The 19,889-nt window shown below is 43.3% G+C and overlaps 3 protein-coding genes across 4 annotated transcripts; all 3 read left to right on the top strand.

Annotated features, from left to right (window-relative positions):
* The first annotated feature begins 1,917 nt into the window (after window positions 1-1,917).
* LOC113141249 (butyrophilin-like protein 2) lies at window positions 1,918-3,022 on the top strand. Its single transcript, XM_026325541.1, has 3 exons — window positions 1,918-1,934; window positions 2,034-2,393; window positions 2,586-3,022. The coding sequence occupies exons 2-3, from the start codon at window positions 2,126-2,128 to the stop codon at window positions 2,837-2,839; spliced, it is 522 nt and encodes a 173-aa protein (XP_026181326.1). The 5' UTR covers window positions 1,918-1,934; window positions 2,034-2,125; the 3' UTR covers window positions 2,840-3,022.
* LOC113125360 (stonustoxin subunit beta-like) lies at window positions 3,011-4,009 on the top strand (the record flags this gene model as incomplete). The annotated part of the gene is made up of 1 exon (XM_026298746.2): window positions 3,011-4,009. A coding segment is annotated over one exon (546 nt), but the record flags the coding sequence as incomplete, so codon positions are not given.
* Window positions 4,010-5,229: 1,220 nt separating this feature from the next.
* On the top strand, window positions 5,230-19,794 carry LOC113139009 (NACHT, LRR and PYD domains-containing protein 5-like). Of its 2 annotated transcripts, XM_026321952.1 has the most exons (12): window positions 5,230-5,273; window positions 5,400-5,661; window positions 7,260-7,401; window positions 7,686-7,806; window positions 14,131-14,214; window positions 14,343-14,447; window positions 14,684-14,772; window positions 15,068-16,853; window positions 17,008-17,181; window positions 17,464-17,637; window positions 17,879-17,925; window positions 18,285-19,794. In XM_026321952.1, the coding sequence occupies exons 4-12, from the start codon at window positions 7,688-7,690 to the stop codon at window positions 18,818-18,820; spliced, it is 3,114 nt and encodes a 1,037-aa protein (XP_026177737.1). In that variant the 5' UTR covers window positions 5,230-5,273; window positions 5,400-5,661; window positions 7,260-7,401; window positions 7,686-7,687; the 3' UTR covers window positions 18,821-19,794. The 2 variants fall into 2 exon arrangements, with proteins under 2 accessions (XP_026177737.1, XP_026177730.1); XM_026321945.1 differs by lacking the exon at window positions 7,260-7,401.
* The last annotated feature ends 95 nt before the right edge of the window (window positions 19,795-19,889 follow it).

Here is a 19,889-nt window from a genome sequence, read left to right as displayed (position 1 = left end):
ACGAGACGAAAACTAAATAAAAATATACTGACATTTTCATTGACTAATAAAAACGAGATGAAAATGTGAGTGAGGGACATTTTTAGAAAAGATCCAATCAGAATTAATCTTCTTAGACGCACATTTGAAAAGTAACTGATCCACCTGGTGACGCGGGATGTGCGAGTACACGACATCATCATCATCATCATCATCATCATCATCATAGCCTACAGTGGGTTTCTGTCTTTCACTGTCCCTGTTTGACTGACCAGTACAGACTACTGGCCCTTGCTGACTTAAACTATAAAGAAATGGAAACAGCTGGAGAACAAAGAGAAGACATATGGGTCAGTTTCATGTTTGATGCAATGTCATTACAGCTAAATACAGTTTTTCTCTTAAATATTTTGGAGTTGACCTTTGGCTTTAAAGAATGAAGAATGTCATATGCAGGTTATAAACGATGCATATCTAATTTTTGTTCTTTTATGGAAAGGCCATATTCCATATATATTTAATGAAACTTGTTTTTCATTTAATTTTAATTTAGAATATTTTGTATATTACAATAGTTTTACTAAATTACACTTAAATTAAACCCAATAGATTTAGTCGACTAAAACTAGACTAAAACTAAAACAAAGCAGATAATATGACTAAAACTAAATTAAAATCTGCTGTCAAAATTAACACTGGAGTTCGAGACCTTGGAGGCCAGTCAATGATATGACAATGGAGGTGTGGATCAGAATATGCTGAGTTGAAGCAGAATCAGGTTTTACCCACAGCTACAAAAAGTGCTGTCTAAGGATGTTGCTGCCAAAACCTGTTATAAAAATACGGCTGCCCTCAGCTTTCCCACCATGATTCTTGTTTGTTTAATGGGTTTGATGAACAGACATGAAAGATAATGACTGTTTGTGTTTTCTACATTTACTCAAGTACTGAAGTACATTACTCAAGTACTGAAGTACATTACTCAAGCACTGAAGTACATTACTCAAGCACTGAAGTACATTACTTGAGTGTCGAAATATGAAGTGAAAGTAAAGTTTCTAAAGCTCAAAGATCAGATGATAAAAGTCTCAGTCATGTTGAAGCAGCTGCAGGTTTAACTGTCGTAACGACTGTTCTTTGAAAGCTCCGCCCACCACTTCTCCATCCCCCAGGGGGCGGGGCCAGATGTGTGTGAAACAGGGTTTTCCATTGTCCTCCAGGTGTGTCCACAGGTACAATAGCTAAAGACATTTGTTGGAGGTGCTATGGCTGTCCTCAGGGCAGCTACTGCCCCAAACTGCTCCCTGCACCGCCACAGTCCTTCTACAGTCTGTCTCCTCAGTGTGAGCAGCACTGACGAATACAGGTCCTTTACTTCAGTAAGAGTAGCAGTACTACACTGTGAAAATACTGCACTACAAGTCCTGTATTCAAATCTTCCTAAAGTAAACGTGTTTAAGTATGAAAACTAAAAGTCCTCATTGTGCAGAGAACTGGTCCCTGTCAGTGTTTTACTGTTGTACCTGATGTTTTTGGATGAACATTAATGTACATGTTGAACTGCAGTAGTTGTCTGAGACTGGACCAGTTTGAAGTAACGTTACTTTATAAACTGTGGGTAAATTCATCTGCAGCAGTTTATCATATTTTACAAGATCTCACATGTTGGAAGTTTCAGCTCATCAGTCCAGCTGTAACTTTCCCTCCTCACTGACCCAGAACGAGGGAAGTTAGTGAGCTGATGTTTGAAGGACTCTGATATTTCTGGAGTTTATCAGGTGGAACTGGCACCTCCTTGTGGCAGAAACACTGAAGACTTTAACATGTGAAATGTTTTCAGAGAAAAACAAACTGCAGGTTTTTCATGTTTGTGACTCTTCAGCTCTGTCTCCTCTGACAGGAGAAGATGGTCTGCTGGATCCTGCTGCTCATCAGCCTGACCCCCTTTACCTGGGGTCAGTTTTTATCCACTAACTCAAATCAATTGGAAATCCAAAATAATCCAAGTTGTGAGTGTGTGTGGTCGTCACTTTCCCTCTGTGTCTCCTCAACAGGAACATTTGTAGTGAATGTGACACAGAGCTCCTATCAGGCAGAGGAGAACCACAACATCACACTGGACTGGACCTTCACAACCACAGCTCACATGTCTCTCTCAGCAGTTTACATCTTCTGTGAACTGTTAACTGAGGACAAAGGCCCAGTCCTGTTTCATCTACATGAGGGTGTTGAGGTCCCAGAGTCTCAGGACAAACAGTTTTCAGGACGAGTCCAGTTTGACAAAGACGTCCTCAGAGAAGGACGAGTCAGACTTCATGTGTCCAGACTCAGGACTGAGGACTCTGGTCTGTACTGGTGTGATGTGAAGACAGATGATGGTGCAGGTTCTGACAGCTGTCTCCTCAACGTCACAGGTAAGTTGGTTCAGTGAAACTTTCCTCACAGATTCATTTCAGCAGCTTTTTGCTAAATAAGAATCAGAGAAGAAAAGTATTGTGGAAACTACAATCCTTCCTGCTCTGCCTGAACTGAACTGATTCACGTCCTTCTTGCAGAAAAGTTGTTTCTTCACATGAAAGACACAGATTTGATTTGTCTCTTTACAGCAGCGAGGGACTGGTCTGAACCTGAGAGACCAGACGCAGCAGGTTGGAGATGGATCGTCCTCATCTGTGGACTGGGACTGACAGCAGCAGCAGCAGCAGCAGCTGGACTGACTGTGTGTTACTGTTGGTTCAAAAAGACTCAGACTGGAGGACAAGATGTAAATCCAGAGTCCAGAGGTAGAAATGAAACAAACTACATCTCAGTTTCTAAATCAGAGGAACCAGTTCGTTCAACAGACTCAGACCAACCCTAAAGTCCATTTTCCAGCTCAGACAGAAATCAGTGGTTTGTCATTGGCTGCAGGTCAGAAAACTGCACATCAGGACACATCAGACAAACCAGCAGCTGCTTGTTCTTAGTAACCTGTGTTTTTGTGAGCTCAGCTACAGCAGAAATGCCTCAGCCTCTGGTGGAATAAAGTGTTTTCCTACCTTCAGATGCTTGTGAGCTCACTCTGGACCCTGGTACAGCCCACCAGAACCTCCTTCTGTCTGAGGGGAACAGAAAGGTGACCTGGGTGGAAGAGGAGCAGAAAAATCCCCATCACTTAAAAAGGTCTGATCAGAGCCAACAAGTCCTGTGTCAACAGGGTCTAGACCGGCGCAGCTACTGGGAGGTTGAGGTGTTTGGGCCCTTAAGTGTTGGTGTCACATACAGAGGAACAGGCAGGAAAAAGAAAATGGATCATGTCCAGATGGGACAGGACGACAGGTCCTGGTGCCTGGTTTGCTCTGATGATGGTTATTATGTTCAGCACAACAGCGATAAGGTCGACGTGCCTTCACTTGGGTTGCGCCACAGTCGGGTGGGAGTGTATCTGGACCGGCAGACTGGGACTCTGTCCTTCTACAGAGTTTCCTCTGACAGTCTGACCCACCTCCACACCTTCAAAACACAGTTCAGAGAACGTCTCTATCCTGCTGTTGAGCTTCACGCTCGGGCTTTTGCCTCATTTTGTCCGTTAGCATAACCAACTTTTCCCTGCACACGAGTTAAGACCCGTAAAGTCAGACTGTTGCTTCGTATCTTGAAGGCTGTGAGTTAGTTTACTCATCTGTATATTTATGTGCAGGGCAGCTGAACTTTTCTGTTTTTGTCTGTGTAAAATCGTTGTAAAGTCAAGTCAATATTAGTATTAGATGCAGCCATATGTTTAGAGCATGTTATGTTGGAAACAAACCAAATAACGTCATAAAGTCTTGGAAACATCACATTTACCTAACACAGACTATGTGGGCAGCTACAAATCTCCTCAGTTAATACTTTTAACTTTTAGCTTTTGACGTGTTTTAAAGGTGCAGACTGTTTCACCTTCATCATGTGACCTACTGTCTGGGATCTGAAACAGGCTCAGTTCCTAAAAACCCAAAATAATAAGGTGTAACCACAGGTCTACCGAGACCACTTAAGTTTCGAACCTTGTGGCATAATCCAACAAGCATTTTCTAAAGACACATACAAGCAGCTTCAAGCACAACGTTGGTTGATCTTAGTGTTAGTGAAGACTTACTCCGTTTATCTTTATGTGCTTGTTAGTTTGTGCAATTTACTGTCCTACATAAGTGAAGACAACAAGCACTGGCAGCTGTATATTTACTGCTTGTTTTCATGTTTTAACAGCAGCAGTGTCATTTTGTTTGTTTGGCAGCTTCGTCCTAACACTGAAACCCAGAAAACATTAATAACGAGGTTACACAATGAGCTCAAAATTAGTATCAGTTGCAGCCATGATTTTAGCAACACAGACTATGTGGGCAGCTACAAATCTCCTCAGTTAATAATAATAACACTAATTCTGAATGTGGTAACACCCAGGATAGTATGTGAAGTCTGCTGTGTACAGTTTGTACAGGATTGAAGCCAAATCAGTCTTTGTAGCTGATCAAAACTCTACCAGAAGAAGAAGAATTAGGGGTCTGTCTGGACAGGCTGGGGCAGAGAGTCAATGTGCTGCAGTGTCAAACGTGTTGAGTTCACTGGGTCTGTCCAAACATGTAAAAACAAGTTGTAGAGACACTGAAAACTCTGTGGTGTGAAAATGTTCATGTTAGAAATGATAAACACACAAGTCAGTTGTTGTCGTACAGAATATTCATGTTTGAGCAGTTTATGATTCTAAGACAAACCTCATTATTTTGTATTTCATCATCTTGTTTCAGTGTTTGATGTTTGTTTCAGTGAATCTGCAGGAAATAAATGTCTCAGTTGATTTTAACAGAAATAAAATGATCTGATCTGACAACTGAAGTTGACTCAGAATAAACTTCAGGTGGAATAAAACTTGTGACTTGTTCTGTGGGAAAGATCAGAACATTTGCAAACCAAATAGTCACAATGACTTTGAATATCTGGGTCTATTCAAAGTACTTTATATGATGAAACACAAAAACAGATCACACTGTAAAAGGAACAATGCTTGTATTGTTTTTAAGCCCATGTGTTGTACTGACAACTACTAATTAAACAATATCTGATGTTTCTGACATTTTCTAGTTTTTCATTAAAAATCATGAAGGTAACAGATGATAAAGTGAAACTGCCTCCTATAAATTTCTCTAATTGTTGTGCATGTTGTACATTTTCATTTGCTTCCCTGTTACAAACAGGTGTGGCTTGACTAAACAACCAAATTTCTCATTTACTAGTGATACAATTAAACCATCGTCCTGGAGCTTTTAAAGTCTGAGGTAAACTAAGTTTAGATATTTGCTCTTACATTTCAGTAGAAAACTGTAACAATGGGCCTAATATGGATAAAGAATTTTAAACTTGTTTCCTTTTTTCTAAAATAGATGTTTTTTTCCAAAACAAAGCAGGGACCAATCCTGTTCAGTCACATGGGCTGGACATATTGGTGCTTCCTGGAAACAACACCATTAACAACGAGCCCCTATAATCCTCACTAGTTTACAGGAAACAGATCAGACCAGCTAATAGACGCAGCTGTAACATGAGGAAGACTGAGCCAACACTGATGTGAGTGAATGATCAGAGGAGACAAAGTCCCAGAGCAGAGAGGACGTACTATGGATGGTAAAAAAGAAGAAGGGACTGGAACAAGCTTTGAAAACCAAAGTAAGTAGTTTCTGATCCTGTTACCTGGAGCAGACTGAGACAGTGAGTTGAACAAAGGGCAAAGAGGGAAGAACAACAGGGAAACACACTGAAACAATCTACAGGCTTGTTTTACTACAGTTTAGAACATTTGTTATGTCTTTGTGCATTTCTGCAGCTTTCCTCATTTTCCTGCAGGTTTATTGACAGTTCATGGGTTTTCTTTGTCTCTTGCATTGAGCTGCAGATGTTGGCAGCAGTTCAACTGTCAGTTATGAGATTGAGGCTGGGCCAGTTTGGCTCAGTGCTAAAACAAAACAGAGACCGTTGATAGTTAAATATTGACTAAAGATGAATCTATGTGGCCGAGCATCTTTTAGGTTTTATCTGATTTTCAGGTTTGTTGTTAGTGTTTTGGAGGATGGAGGTTGTTTGGATGTTTGAATGTTTTTCACACTACAACGATCAGGAAGGTCTGTCTCTTCACTGCCTTCTCTAAACTCAATGGACCTTTGACTGTTTCACTGTTTATGTACCTACTTTAATGCTCTATATAACAAAGGTTCCCCATATTTATAAGTCAATAATAATTATCTCCAAGCCACACAGCATCTCACTGACCTTACAATAAGATCTAGAGAACATGTGTTAGAGTAGAAAAGCATCCATGGATAAAATTATAGACACAAAAAAAATGATTGTTTTTAATGCAAAATCATAGTGAATCATTTTTATTTGATATATTCCTATGTAGTATTAGATTTACAGATTTGAATTGTATTTTGTGTCAAATATTCATTTAGATTCAGGACAGACAAAGAAACAAAGGCTGAATCATTCGCCATTTTGTAGTAATGTCCAATGCTGAGTGTGTATCTGTCCATTACACAGTAAAGTCCAACCAGTCGTGTTATTTTTATGGGATTTCAGGATTTTATCACCTGCACAAATTCACATTTTATAAAACAGATTTTTTTCTGCATTAAACTAACAAAATAAATTAATTATTAACAGATTGTGTATTTGTTTGTCTTTTGAACTGCAAATGATCAAACCCATCACACAGGTTCAAAGTCTTCTTGATAAATTTCTATATTCCTTATTGAGTCTGCACTTTAAATTAGAAAAAAACACACAAGTTACAGTTGTAAGAAAAATTAATGCTCCTGTTTGTAGTTTCCAGGCTTTAAATTATTCATGAAATATGATCTGATAGAGACAAATAACAACAAACAATATTTCTAAGCTGATCTGACCAACACTCTCATTAAACAATGGTGATGGTGGAAAAAGTGAGGTCAGCACCAGGCTTCTGATGCTACTGAAGCTCAGCTGGAGTCAGGAGTTAGAGACCTTGGAGCCCAGTCAATGATATGACAATGGAGGTGTGGATCAGAATATGCTGAGTTGAAGCAGAATCAGGTTTTACCCACAGCTACAAAAAGTGCTTGTCTAAGGCCGTTGCTGCCAAAAACCTGTTATAAAAATACGGCTGCCCTCAGCTTTCCCACCATGATTCTTGTTTGTTTAATGGGTTTGATGAACAGACATGAAAGATAATGACTGTTTGTGTTTTAACAGCTAAGAAATATTGTGTTTGTTTCTATGCTGTGACACAGAAACAGAAATAAAGGACGCAGCAGAAACACCGGAGGAAAGTGAAGATTTATCGTAGCTGGAGGAAACATTTTGGATTTAAAAGCATCAAAGAGCTGACATCTTGTTCCCTGTACTCTTTGCAGTACAAATGCAGTTTTTGAGGTAGACTATTAGTACAGCTGAGTATTTCCATGTTGTGCTGCTTCAGAGACAAACCTTGTAGTTACATTTATCTGATAACTTCAGCTCCTTTTCAGAATCAATCAGCTCTTTAATCATCAAACTCTATTGATCCCCGGTGGGAAACTCAAAACATACCCAGCAGTATATAAAGTACTTCAAACTAAAAATACATAACCCGAGGACTCAAAAAGACGAGGAACACACGGAAATTATTTATGACGCATTCACTGACCTCTGGAATTTTTTTTCTTGTTTTTGAGCAGAAATGTCTGAGAGGAGGAAGAGGAGCAGGAGGTCCGTGTCAACAGATGCCGCTGATGCGTCCATATCAGAGGACAGACCCCCTGATCAGACCCTCGGATCCTGCAGAGAAGAAGAAGCCAGGTGAGTCTGAGCTGCAGGTTTTGTCTTGTTGCTGTTTGTTTCCTTAGATCATCACATTAAGAAGAAGAAGAAGAAGAAGTTGTTCATTAATCCCCAAGGGGAAATTCAGTTGTTACAGCAGTTATTAAATTTGAGATTATTTAAATTATATTGATTAATAGTAATTAATAAAGTAATAAAGTAATTAACTATTTATTTGGGGGGTTTGTGTGTGTGTGTATGTGTGTGTGCATACATGCATGTGTGTGTATGTGTGTGTGCGTACATGTGTGTGTGTGTGTGTGTGTATGTGTGTGTGCGTATGTGTGTGTGCGTACATGCATGTGTGTGTGTGTGTGTGTGTGTGCGCGCGCGCGCGCGTGTGTGTGTCTGTCTGTGTGCGCGTTATTGTTTATATTGACGAATTATAGAGTCTTATGGCCATGGACACAAAAGACTTCCTGAAACTTTCAGTCTTGGCTTTAGGTGGAATTAGTCTGTGGCTGAATGAACTTCCCATTCGCCACAGTTCCTCATGAAGTGGGTGGGCAGGATTGTCCAATATGGAGTTGATTTTGTCCACCATCCTCCTCTCTGCCACAGCCTCCAGACTGTCCAGTTCCAGTCCAACAACAGATTTTTCCTTCCTGATTAACTTATTTAGTCTGTTGGACTCACCAGCCTTGATGCCACCTCCCCAGCATACAACTGCAAAGAACAGTGCACTCACTACTACAGACTGGTAGAACATCTTCAGTAGCTTGTTGCACACACCAAAAGAACAGTCTCCTGAGGAAGAATAGTCTGCTCTGTCCTTTCTTGAAGAGTGCATCTGTATTGTTTGACCAGTCCAGTTTGTTGTTAATGTGGACTCCAAGGTATTTGTAGGAGTCCACAATCTCTCCTTCATCTCCAAGGATGGAGACAGGGACTGGGGTCTTCCTGTTCCTCCTAAAGTCCACCACCAGTTCTCTGGTTTTCTTGATGTTGAGCTTTAGACAGTTGTTGTTACACCAATCAACAAAGCTTTTTATCAAGTGTCTGTATTCCTCATCGTTATTATTGTTGATGCATCCAATGATTGAAGAGTCAAACTTTTGGAGGTGACAGGTTCCTGAGTTGTAGCGGAAGTCTGAGGTGTTAGTTAGTTAGTTATTAGTTTGTTTTATTCAACAACTGTAGATGTTGAATCTCATTAAAGGTTGATTTTATGTCTGTTTATTTTGTATAACCATATACAACACATTATTGAGCTGTTAATCCTCAATAATCTAAATAAAGATTCATTTGTTCAAATCAATATTAAGTCAATAATAGTTCAGGCAGGACAAACGGTTAACGACCTTGGAACGGATTTGACGATGAGCAGGACGGGCACTCAAATGGAAGCAAAGCAGATTAGGGTAGAAGAAAAACAGATGCAAGTGTGTCCCTGTGGGTGGAGTAAGATGACTTCCCACAGGGGGCTTAGAATACACCAAGGAAGGAAAGGGTGCTTGGAGGTTGGTGAAGGAAGCGATGCGCAGGGACCCCACATTGACCAGTACTTCCTAAGACGTCAGTCAAGTCAGTTGTGTGAAGTCCAGCAGCAGGCCAGTAGCCACAGTTTGCAGGACATCAGCATCCCTGACAGTGAGGAAAGAGTGGAAGAAAGCACCAGAGAGCAGATGAGAGGGGAGCATAGGAAGAAAGAGAGGGGATTAGGTTAAGTGGCCTAGAGCTAGAGAGAAGGGCACTTGGGCATCAGTTAGCTCAGATCTGGTAGGTGTACTGGAAGGGATGAAAGGGACAGTTGAAAAGAGGCTGGAAAAGATGGGAGACGTGATCTACGAGTATGGAGTTGCTAGGTTTGGAGTTTGTGATAGTAGGAACAAAAACCTTAGGTGGACAAATCAAGTCAAGGAGACAGCAGGAAATCGATAGGCTGGTGCGTGAACAAAGACAGCTTAGGAAGCAGTGGAGAAGAGCTACAGCTGGAGAGAAGGAAGGCATTAATGCACTCCAAAATGAATTGAAATCAAGGTTGGCAGGCCTAAGAAGAGCAGAATGTCTGAGGAAGGCCAGTAAGAAAAAGGAGCGAGCTAGAACAGGTTTTTTCAAAGACCCATATAAATTTACTAAGGCGCTGTTCAACAAGGAGAAAAGCGGCAGCTTAAAAGTGACTAAGGGAGAGTTAGAGGCCTACTTAGAAAAGGTGCATGCAGATAAGGATAGGGACAGAAAGTTAGGGTTACCTATGGATATGCCCGACATTGGTGCAATAGAGCATCCTATGGATGTAAAAGCACCAACACTGAGCGAGTTGGAAGCTGTAGTTAGGAAAGCCAGGTCAGGGTCAGCCCCAGGGCCTAATGGTGTGCCATATAGGCTGTATAAGCATGCCCCAGAAGTCTTGCACTTTCTGTGGAGGCTCATTAGAGTAGCATGGAGGAAACAACTAGTTCCTAAGGCATGGTGCAGAGCAGCAGGGATATTTATCCCTAAGGAAAAAGACTAAATGTGGAAGACAAGATCTTCTTTAGTGTAGTGGCACAGAGACTGTTAAGGTACCTGGAAAAGAACAACCTTATTGACACCTCAGTGCAGAAAGCGGGAATCTCCAGCTTTTCTGGATGCTCGGAGCATACAAGCATGATATGGCACCAGATCCAATCAGCAAAGAAGGAGAAAAGAGACTTGCATGTGGTTTTCTTAGGTCTAGCTAACGCTTTTGGTTCTCTACCACATAGCTTACTATGGGAAGCACTGGATTATTTTAAGATTCCAGGGACAGTGAAAGCGCTAGTGACAGAGTACTTTCAAGACATCCAGGTTTGTTTTGTAACCGAAGAGTATACAACTGCATGCCAACGGCAGGAGATAGGCATCATGGCAGGGTGCACAATCTCACCGTTACTTTTTACCATGGTAATGGAGGTCATCATCAGAGCATCTAGTTGGGTGGTAGCAGGCGAGAAACTTCACTCAGGACAGCAGCTACCTCCAATACATGCATACATGGACGACATGACTACGGTCACTACCACAGTCCCGTGCACAAAGAGGTTGCTAGGTAAGTTGGTTGAGAACCTAAAATGGGCTAGGATGAAAATCAAGCCAGTGAAGTCAAGGAGTATCTCAATTGTAAAAGTCGCACTGTCAGATAAAAGGTTCTACTTAGATGGGGAGACAATCCCGACACTGTTAGAAAAGCCAGTCAAAAGCTTAGGTAGGTGGTACAATGCAGCTCTCAATGACATTGAGCATGTACAGAATCTGAGGCAGTGGGCACTCAATGGTATCGAGTGCATTGAGGCATCAGGCCTTCCAGGCAAACTCAAGCTGTGGTGCCTGCAGTTTGGTCTTTTACCATGATTGCTTTGGCCCCCGACTGTGTACGATGTACCCATCTCGAAGGTAGAGAAGTTAGAAAGGACAGGTAGTGCATATGTTAGAAAGTGGTTGGGTGCTCCACGGAGTCAAAGCAGCGTGTGCCTATATGGTAAAGGTATATTAGAGCTCCCCATGACAAGCATTACAGAGGAGTTTAAATGCGCTAAGGCCAGGCTAGAAATGACACTGGCAGACTCCAGAGACGCTGCAGTGCGGAATGCAAGACCAGCAGTCTCAGCAGGGGAGGAAGTAGAACCCAAAGGAGGCAGTTATAGAGGCTCAGGCTGCTCTTAGACATAGGGACATTTTAGGGCAAGTGCAGCACGGACAAAGTGGTTTTGGTCTTAGTGCATCACATATCAGATGGATAAAAGCAACAGCAGCTAACAGAAGAAAACTAGTTGTGGAAGAGATTAGGAGGCAGGAAGAGGCCGGTAGGTGCGCAAAGGCAGTGTCTCAGGCACAGCAGGGACAGTGGATAAACTAGGAAAGTGTAGAAAGGAAGAAACTATGTTGGAGAGAATTATGTGAGATGGAGTCAAAGAGGATTAGATTCATGCTAGGCGCAACCTATGATGTTCTCCCATCTCCTCAGAATCTGAAGAGATGGGTGGGCGAGGATCCAGCATGTCCTCTGTGTTCAGGGGTAGCTTCTCTACGACACATTCTCTCAGGGTGTAAGACAAGCTTGACTCAAGGGTGTTACACCTGGAGACATAACCAAGTGCTGAAGTGTCTAGCAGCAGCTGTTGAAAGCAAGAGAGTAGAGATAAATTCCACAACTGAGAAGAACAATCAACAGGAGATTTCGTTTGTCCGAGAAGGTGAAAAAGACAGGAAGGACGTAAATATGAATAAATCAGGGAAACTAAAAGGAGGGAGAGTGGCAACTAAGGGTAGACCTAGGAAGCCAGCTTGTTGTGCCCCAGGAGATACTTAGCACCAATCTCAGACCAGATATGATGTTGTGGTCAGAAACACAAAGGACTGCGTATTTCATCGAACTTACAGCCCCTTGGGAAGGTGCCATAGAAGCTGCATTTGAGAGGAAAAAACTCAGATACGCAGAACAGTCTATGGAGGCAGAGCAGCGGGGCTGGAAGGTTAAGGTCTGCCCTGTGGAAGTAGGGTGTAGAGGATTCGTGGGAAGATCCGTCTATTCCCTGCTGAGTGAGTTTGGCATAAAAGGGCAGAGTCTGCAGCAGGCTGTAAAGAAAATGGCCGCTGCTGCAGCACATGCCAGTGAATAGCTCTGGAAAAGAAGAAGTGTGGGTGACTGGGGCAAGAACAGGTAGGAGAATACTAGAAGAATAAGTTGCACTATCTGGTTAGAAGCACTACGCAAGTGGAAGCAACTGCTTGAGGCAGGTTTGTGGAGTACTACAAATGGTTGTAACATAGGGCTAACCGGATAGTTAGAAGCTAGTTGTAGTTCTAGTGTGGTTTGCTGTTGATTAGTTGTACTCTACTGTACTGCTAGACTATCTCCCATTTCCGTTTTCTTGCTGTCGGGTGGGCTCTCCGGGACGGCGGCATCGTGTGTTTCGTTGGGGGGCGTGTGCGGGTTGCTGGTTGCGGGTTTGCTGCGTTGGGCGGGCTTGGGGCCTGGTCGTTGGCTCTGATGCGGATGGCGGGTGCTCGCTGCGCGGGGCGGTCCGGGGTGGTGTGGTGGGGGTTTCTGTTGTTGTGTTGTCTTGTTGTTGTTGCTTTGTTGTTGTGTTGTGGTGTGTTGTGTCCGCTGTTATATTGTGCCGGGCCTGCCCGAAAAACAGACCAACCTGTCAGTGTCATCCTCAAAGGAGAAACTGTGCTTTATATGACAGAGCAATGGTCAGCCTCTCGGCAGAAGTCAGTGAGGATGTGGTTCGTGGTTTCCTGCAGCAAGAGACAGGTCATCTTACTCCACCACATCTCAGCTATTTTACCCACTGGCTGCTGCCTGTACGCTGCCAATATGGAGGCCAAGAATGACCGAAAGCTTGTGTGGCTTCAGACGGTTGAGGAGAGTGAAAAGAATGGGAGCTGTGTGGGAAATGTGCAACTCCTTGTCGCAGTGATTGTCCAGTCAGGAGTTTTCCTCCATCGATTCCACTGCAGTGGTGTTGCATTGCAGCAGCGTTTGACAAGCTGTGTACTGGCAAACGAGGATCGCATAGTTATTAGTGGCTGCATGGAGGTGGTGTGGCATGGCGTGGCGGGGCAGGGCGGTGGGGGCTTCTGCCGCATGGCTCTGGGCTGCCTGGTGCTGGGGGTGGTTTGTTGGTCACGTCGGGGCTGGTGGCTGGGCTATGCTGCCTGCCTGGTGCGGCAGGCAGGCGCTGCTGGTGGCCCGCGCGTGTTTCCTGGTGGGGCTCGTGGTGCTGTCGGCTTGGGGGGCCCGCTCGGCAGCGGGGGAGCGAATGTCATGTCCATTGTGATTGCTATGTTATGTTGTTATGTTATGCTATGTTTTATGGTTGGTATGTTATTGTTACGTCATGTTCAGTGTTATGGTAGTTTTTCAGGTTGAATGTTGCTAAGGGGCTCATTAGGAGCAATAGTCTAACTGGTAGCGTAGCTGTTGTGGTGGGGGCAGGGGTGTGGGCAAAGAGGGGGGTGGTTCTGGGACGCTGGAACACACCGTTGAGCCTTCTTGGTGTCGTGGGCCCAACTCAACGAAACACCATTTGACGAGAGGGTGCCCATCTGATGACCCTGAGGACTTGCCTCCACTCTCGCACCTGCACAGGAGTTACAGAGGGGAGTAACACTCGGGTTAGTTGCGGATGTAGTGTATGAGAGGGTGGTTACAGTAGGTTAGTGTAGGGGAGGGCATTGCTGTGGGGCCCTGGAGATTCATGATGGCATGGCCTGATAACCTCCTCTCTCCATTTCTTGGCACATTCCATCGTATATTACTAACAGTGGTAAAACATCTGATGATGGACTGATCATTTAAAAAAAATTTAATATCTCAACCGTCTCTTGTCTCAGTTCACAGATCAGTGCAGATGAGTCCGTCCTGGGTGAGGGATCCATGTTCACGAGACCGGACTTTTGCAAAGAGAGCCCCAGAGGGTAATTCCACATTTTGTGCTCTCTAATTAAAATATTAAAACATCTGTAAATGTGTTTGACAGAGGTGAACATGGGCTGCCCTGCCAGGCACACAGTCCGGATTTCACATCAAAAGTTTTCTTTTACAGTTCACAGCAAAGTGAAACTGAATCTGAAACTCACAGCTGTCTCCCCATGAAGAGTGATAGTTCCATGTACCATCCCCCCGACATGGCACAAGAAGAAACAGAACGGTAATTCAAAGTCACATGAATGAATTTGACAGTGTAGCCGTCTACACAGACAGAAGTCTAACTGTGATAAAACTAACCAAACCCTGTGACTCAGCCAGACACAAACCTGCAACACAAGAGCCACAGTAGCTCTCCTGCTAAAGCACAACTGAGAAGATGGTATCATTAAAAACAGTCATCAGGTGAAGGGCCTATAATGTCCAATAATAATGTGTCATTTGTTTCCCTGTGTGCAGTCAGTCGACTGGGGGGCCATCCAGCCCAAGGCGTCGAAAGAAACTCAAAAAAGAGCCTGAACATCAGAGAAAGGCTGAGGAGCAAACTGGTAAGTTTAAAGTCTTACTGCAGGAGGATACAGCAGTTGAGTAATTCATCATCCAACCTAATCAGTGTCAGACATCACTTATTAGCAGGGGCAGTTCTAGGATTTCATCCTTAGGGGGGCTTAGCGCTCACTATTGTTGTTGATACCACTACCTAACTTCTATAACCACCTATCCACCTATCGTTTCATCCTTAACGTTACATTGACGTAGTATCTGTTTCTTCTTAAAAGCAGGTAAAGTTCTTTGCATGACCCAACCACACAGCTCTTTAATTCATGCATTTCATCGTTACAGGATATGTCCATCCCTCGAAGGCAAAGCAGGCTCTGAAGGAAGCAATGCAAAAGAAATTTGCTTTGACGTCTGAAGGCAGTGGTGACCAATGGGGTCCCCTGAACAGCATCTACACAGCTCTCCACACCATCACTGGGGAAATCGGAGGGCCACACGAGGAGCACGAGTTCAGACGCTTTGAACGTAAATTGAAAAAGAAGTTGTCTACAGAAATCGACCTCCTTGAAATCTTCAAACTTTCCCCTGGTCCAGAGAAACCCCCTAGAACAGTCCTGACACAGGGCGTCGCAGGCATTGGAAAGTCATTTGCTGTGCAGAAGTTTATCCTTGACTGGGCCAATGAGGAAGCAAACCTGGATATTGATTTTGTTTTCAGTCTTGCTTTCCGAGAACTGAACTTGATAAAAGGAAAGAAAAGCTTGCACCAGCTTCTGACAGAATTTCACCCTGTGCTCCGCGAACTGAAAGATTCGGAGGATTACATCAGATCTAAGGTTACACTGATCCTGGACGGACTGGATGAAAGCAGACTCCAACTGGACTTTAAGAGCAATAGGAAGGTAACGTCTGTCAGTGAAGTGACATCTCTGCGTAACCTCCTGGCAAACCTGATCCAGGGTAACCTTCTTCCAGATGCAAACCTCTGGATAACTTCCCGACCAGTAGCAGCCAATCAGGTCCCTGTAGAGTATGTCGACATGGTGACAGAGATAAGAGGGTTCAATGACCTACAAAAAGAGGATTATTTTAAGAAGAGATTTAGTCAGGACTTGAGTCTTGCTGACAGGATCATTTCACATATCCAGTCATCACAGAGTCTGGACATCATGTGCCAGATCCCGATCTTCTGTTGGATTTCTGCTTTGTTATTTCAGGAAGTCTTTAGGGGAGATGAAAAAACAGAAACTCCTCAAACCCTGACAGAGATGATGGCACATTTCCTCTTTGTTCAGACAAAACACACAAGCAGAAAGAAAGACAAGAAGACAGAGAAGAGCAGAGAGCAGCTGCTGAAGACACACAGAGAATTTCTTCTGAAACTGGGCAAACTTGCATTTGTTGAGCTGCAGAAGAACAACCTCATCTTCTATGAGGAAGACCTAAAGGACTGTGGCGTTGACATAAAAGAAGCACCTATTTACTCTGGATTTTTCAATGCAGTTCTTAGGGAAGAGGAAGTGTTTTCTCAGAAGAAGGTCTTCTTCTTTGTGCACCTCACTGTACAGGAGTTCTTTGCAGCTCTTTTTGTGTATGAATGTTTGACAAACAAGAGAACATCAGAGCTCAGCGAATTCCTTGATCTGAAGGAGCAAAGAGAACTAAATTTGCTTGATCTCCTAAAGACGACAGTTGACAAAGTGCTAGAGGTGAAGAACGTCAACCTGGACTTCTTCCTGCGATTCCTTCTTGGTCTTATGGTTGAACCCAACCGGAGGGTCCTTCAGGGTCTGCTGCCATCACCAGACCCAAACCAAGAAACCGACAAGAAAATCTTGACTTACCTCAAATCCATCCGAAGGAAGACCCTCTCTCCAGACAGCTGCGTCAGCATCTTCCAGGCCATGGTCGAGATGAGAGACCATAAAGTTAAAGATGAGATTCAGGAATACCTGAAGCTGACAGATCGTTCAAAAACAGACCTGACTCCCCTGCACTGCTCTGCCCTGGCCTACATGCTGCAGGTATCAAAGAACGATGTGGACGTGTTGGACCTGAAGAGTTTCCACACGTCAGAGGAAGGTCGAAGAAGACTGATACCAGCTGTGAGGAGCAGCAGGAAGGCAATGTAAGTTTACTCTTACTGTGATATGAGAGATCACTCCTGAGTAATGTATGTACAGTAGGACTGGGGACATGGACATCCTGTTCCTTCATACGTGGTTCTGCTTATCTTCAAACAGTTACACCACTTTGTTAATCATATTCTAACCCACCCCTAGACTTGCAGACTGTAAGGTTATTCTGGAGTGGGTCAAACATCTGGTCTTTGCTCTCGAGTTCCCCTACTCATGCCTAAGAGATCTGGACCTAAGCAACAATGACCTGAAAGATGAAGGAGTAAAACAGCTCTGTGATGGACTGTCGAGACAATGCTGCAGACTCCAGGCACTCAGGTAAACCTTTATAAACTCAGATAATAGATCATAATTCAAATATACATGTCTTGTTCCGGCCCTGCGACGGACTGGTGACCTGTCCAGGGTGTACCCCTGCCTTTCACCCGAGAGAGAGCTGGGATAGGCTCCAGCAGATCCCCGTGACCCTGGCTTTCAGGAAAAAGCGGGTATAGAAAATGGATGGATGGATGGATGGATGGATGTCTTGTTCCTTTTGTAAATATAACTAAACCCTTAAGAGGTCTGCATACTGAACTACCAAATGCTGTGGTTTCTCAGGTTGTCTGGCTGCCTGATCACAGAGAAAGGCTGTGAGTTTCTAGCCTCTGCTATGAAGTCCAACCCCTCCAATCTGATAGAGCTGGACCTGAGCTACAACCATCCAGGTGACTCAGGAAAGAAACTGCTCACCGAGCTACAGAACGATCCCGGATACAAACTGAGTCAACTCAGGTAAGAACAATCCCAGCCCTGTTTCATGAGACGATCCCAGAAACTCATGGGATTGGCTGTGCAGCTGCTCTTTTCCATTAGTGCATGTACAATTACTAAGGGTGGGATTTATAATAAAAGTATATATGATAGAATTACTATCAATAGATCTGTACCTCTGATAGTCTGATAGCAAAAGGTTCTGAGAGCAACATGGTGCCAGATAAACAGTCTGAAGACTTCAACCCTCATTTCTCCACAGTGTTGAACATGGTGGAATTCACCGGCTGAAACCTGGATTCAAGAAATGTAAGTATCTGCAGAAACATCTGCTGAAAGTTGTGACCACAATGACAAATTCCAAATAGTCATTTCAAGGAATAAACTGTTAACTGTTAAATAAGTTAATGATTATACATAACTGTGGTTAACTGCAGTTCTGTTAGTACTCTGTAGTCCTCTAATGGACTCTGTTGTTGGCTTACACTGAACAGGTTCTGCAGTGAGTCCATAACAGATCATTGTATTCACTAATCACCCAGATCAATGTACCTCATATAAAGAATTGTTGGCCCAGGTGCTCGGGTTCTTTTACACTCAGAACATACAGTTGGACTAATGGTCACAAACTGTGTTATTAGTGAAATAAAGAATTTTCCTACCTCCAGATGCCTGTGAGCTCACTCTGGACCCCAGTACAGCCCACCAGAACCTCCAGCTATCTGAGGGGAACAGAAAGGTGAGCTGGGCGGCAGAGGAGCAGAAATATCCCCATCATGAAGAAAGGTTTGATCACTGGCCACAGGTCCTGTGTGAGCGCGGTCTAGATGGGCGCAGCTACTGGGAGCTTGACGTGGAGGAGCCCTTCCACATTGGGGTAACTTACAGAACCATTGGCAGGAAAGGGGACGTGAGTCATTGCAGGCTGGGACACAATGACAAGTCCTGGAGTCTGATTTGCTCTAATGATGGTTGTTTTGTTCTTCACCACAACGATAAGTTCCCTGTTTGTTCCTTCTCGCCACGTTCCAGTCGGGTCGGAGTGTATCTGGACTGGCCGGCTGGTACTCTGTCCTTCTACAGGATTTCCTCTGACAGTCTGACCCGCCTCTACACCTTCAAAACACAGTTCACAGAGCCTCTTTATCCTGCTGTAGAACTCATTCCAACTGATTCCTCTGCATCATTTTGCCGTTTAACATAAACATCCATCATGTTAACCGAGTTGGTTAAAGCGTATTTAAACACAGGGTCATTGCAAAACATGATGGCGTCAGCAGGAAGAGGAACTTAGTTTCATTTTACTGTTTCCTTTTTCATGACGTTCATCCAAGCATAATCTGTGCAACCACAAAGAAAGAACGACACCAAGCATGTCAAAATAAGCAGTGCACGAACGGTGCACAGATCAAACATCCCTGTTATTTTTCTGTCATATGTGCGTTGGTCCAGGGACGACAGTGTTTGCTGGTCAACCACTGAAGTCCAGACTGAAACATCTCAACAGCAAGAAATTGCAAATATTCAAGGGCCCCAGAGGATGAATCCTGATACTCTGCCTTTTCCTCCAGCACCACAATGAGTTTACAGTTGTGGTGTGATTGACAGTTTTAAACAGTTATTGGCTAAATTGTCATGTAATTTAGTCCAATCAACCAAGTCTCTGTCAGGGTGAACTGTAGAAACTTTCTTGGTCTTTTAATTTTCCTGTCTCAACATCATCAGATCAGAATTTCTAATGTGTCCAATACTTTGTTATTCAGAGCAAATACCTCCAAACACCTTGTTCCATTCAGTACTTTGCACTTTGTATTTACTGCTAATTAGCAAATGTTAGCATCCTGTCATGCTAAAATAAGATAATGAACATGGTAAACATTATACCTGCTGTGTTAGCATTTAGCTGAAAGCAAATTGTAGAGCTACCAGCATTACCATAATCTCTGTAGTGTAAAAATCTGTATGTTAAAAATGATAAATACACGTCAGTTACTGTCCTACAGTATATTCATGTTTGAGCTCATAGTATATTTTCCATCTTTCCATCGAGTGTTTTGTGTATTTTTCTCTATTCAAATTTTATATACGATCATTTTAGACTGTTTCAGTGTTTGATGTTTGTTTCAGTGAATCTGCAGGAAATAAATGTCTCAGTTGATTTTAACAGAAATAAAATGATCTGATCTGACAACTGAAGTTGGAATAAATGTGGAATAAAACTTGTGACTTGTTCTGTGGGAAAGATCAGAACATTTGCAAACCAAATACTCACA

The sequence above is a fragment of the Mastacembelus armatus genome, chromosome 18, assembly GCF_900324485.2.
Source record: "Mastacembelus armatus chromosome 18, fMasArm1.2, whole genome shotgun sequence".
Taxonomy (NCBI): Eukaryota; Metazoa; Chordata; class Actinopteri; order Synbranchiformes; family Mastacembelidae; genus Mastacembelus; species Mastacembelus armatus.
The sequence above is the reverse complement of the archived record's forward strand: the minus strand, read 5'-3'. Positions and strand labels throughout refer to the sequence as shown.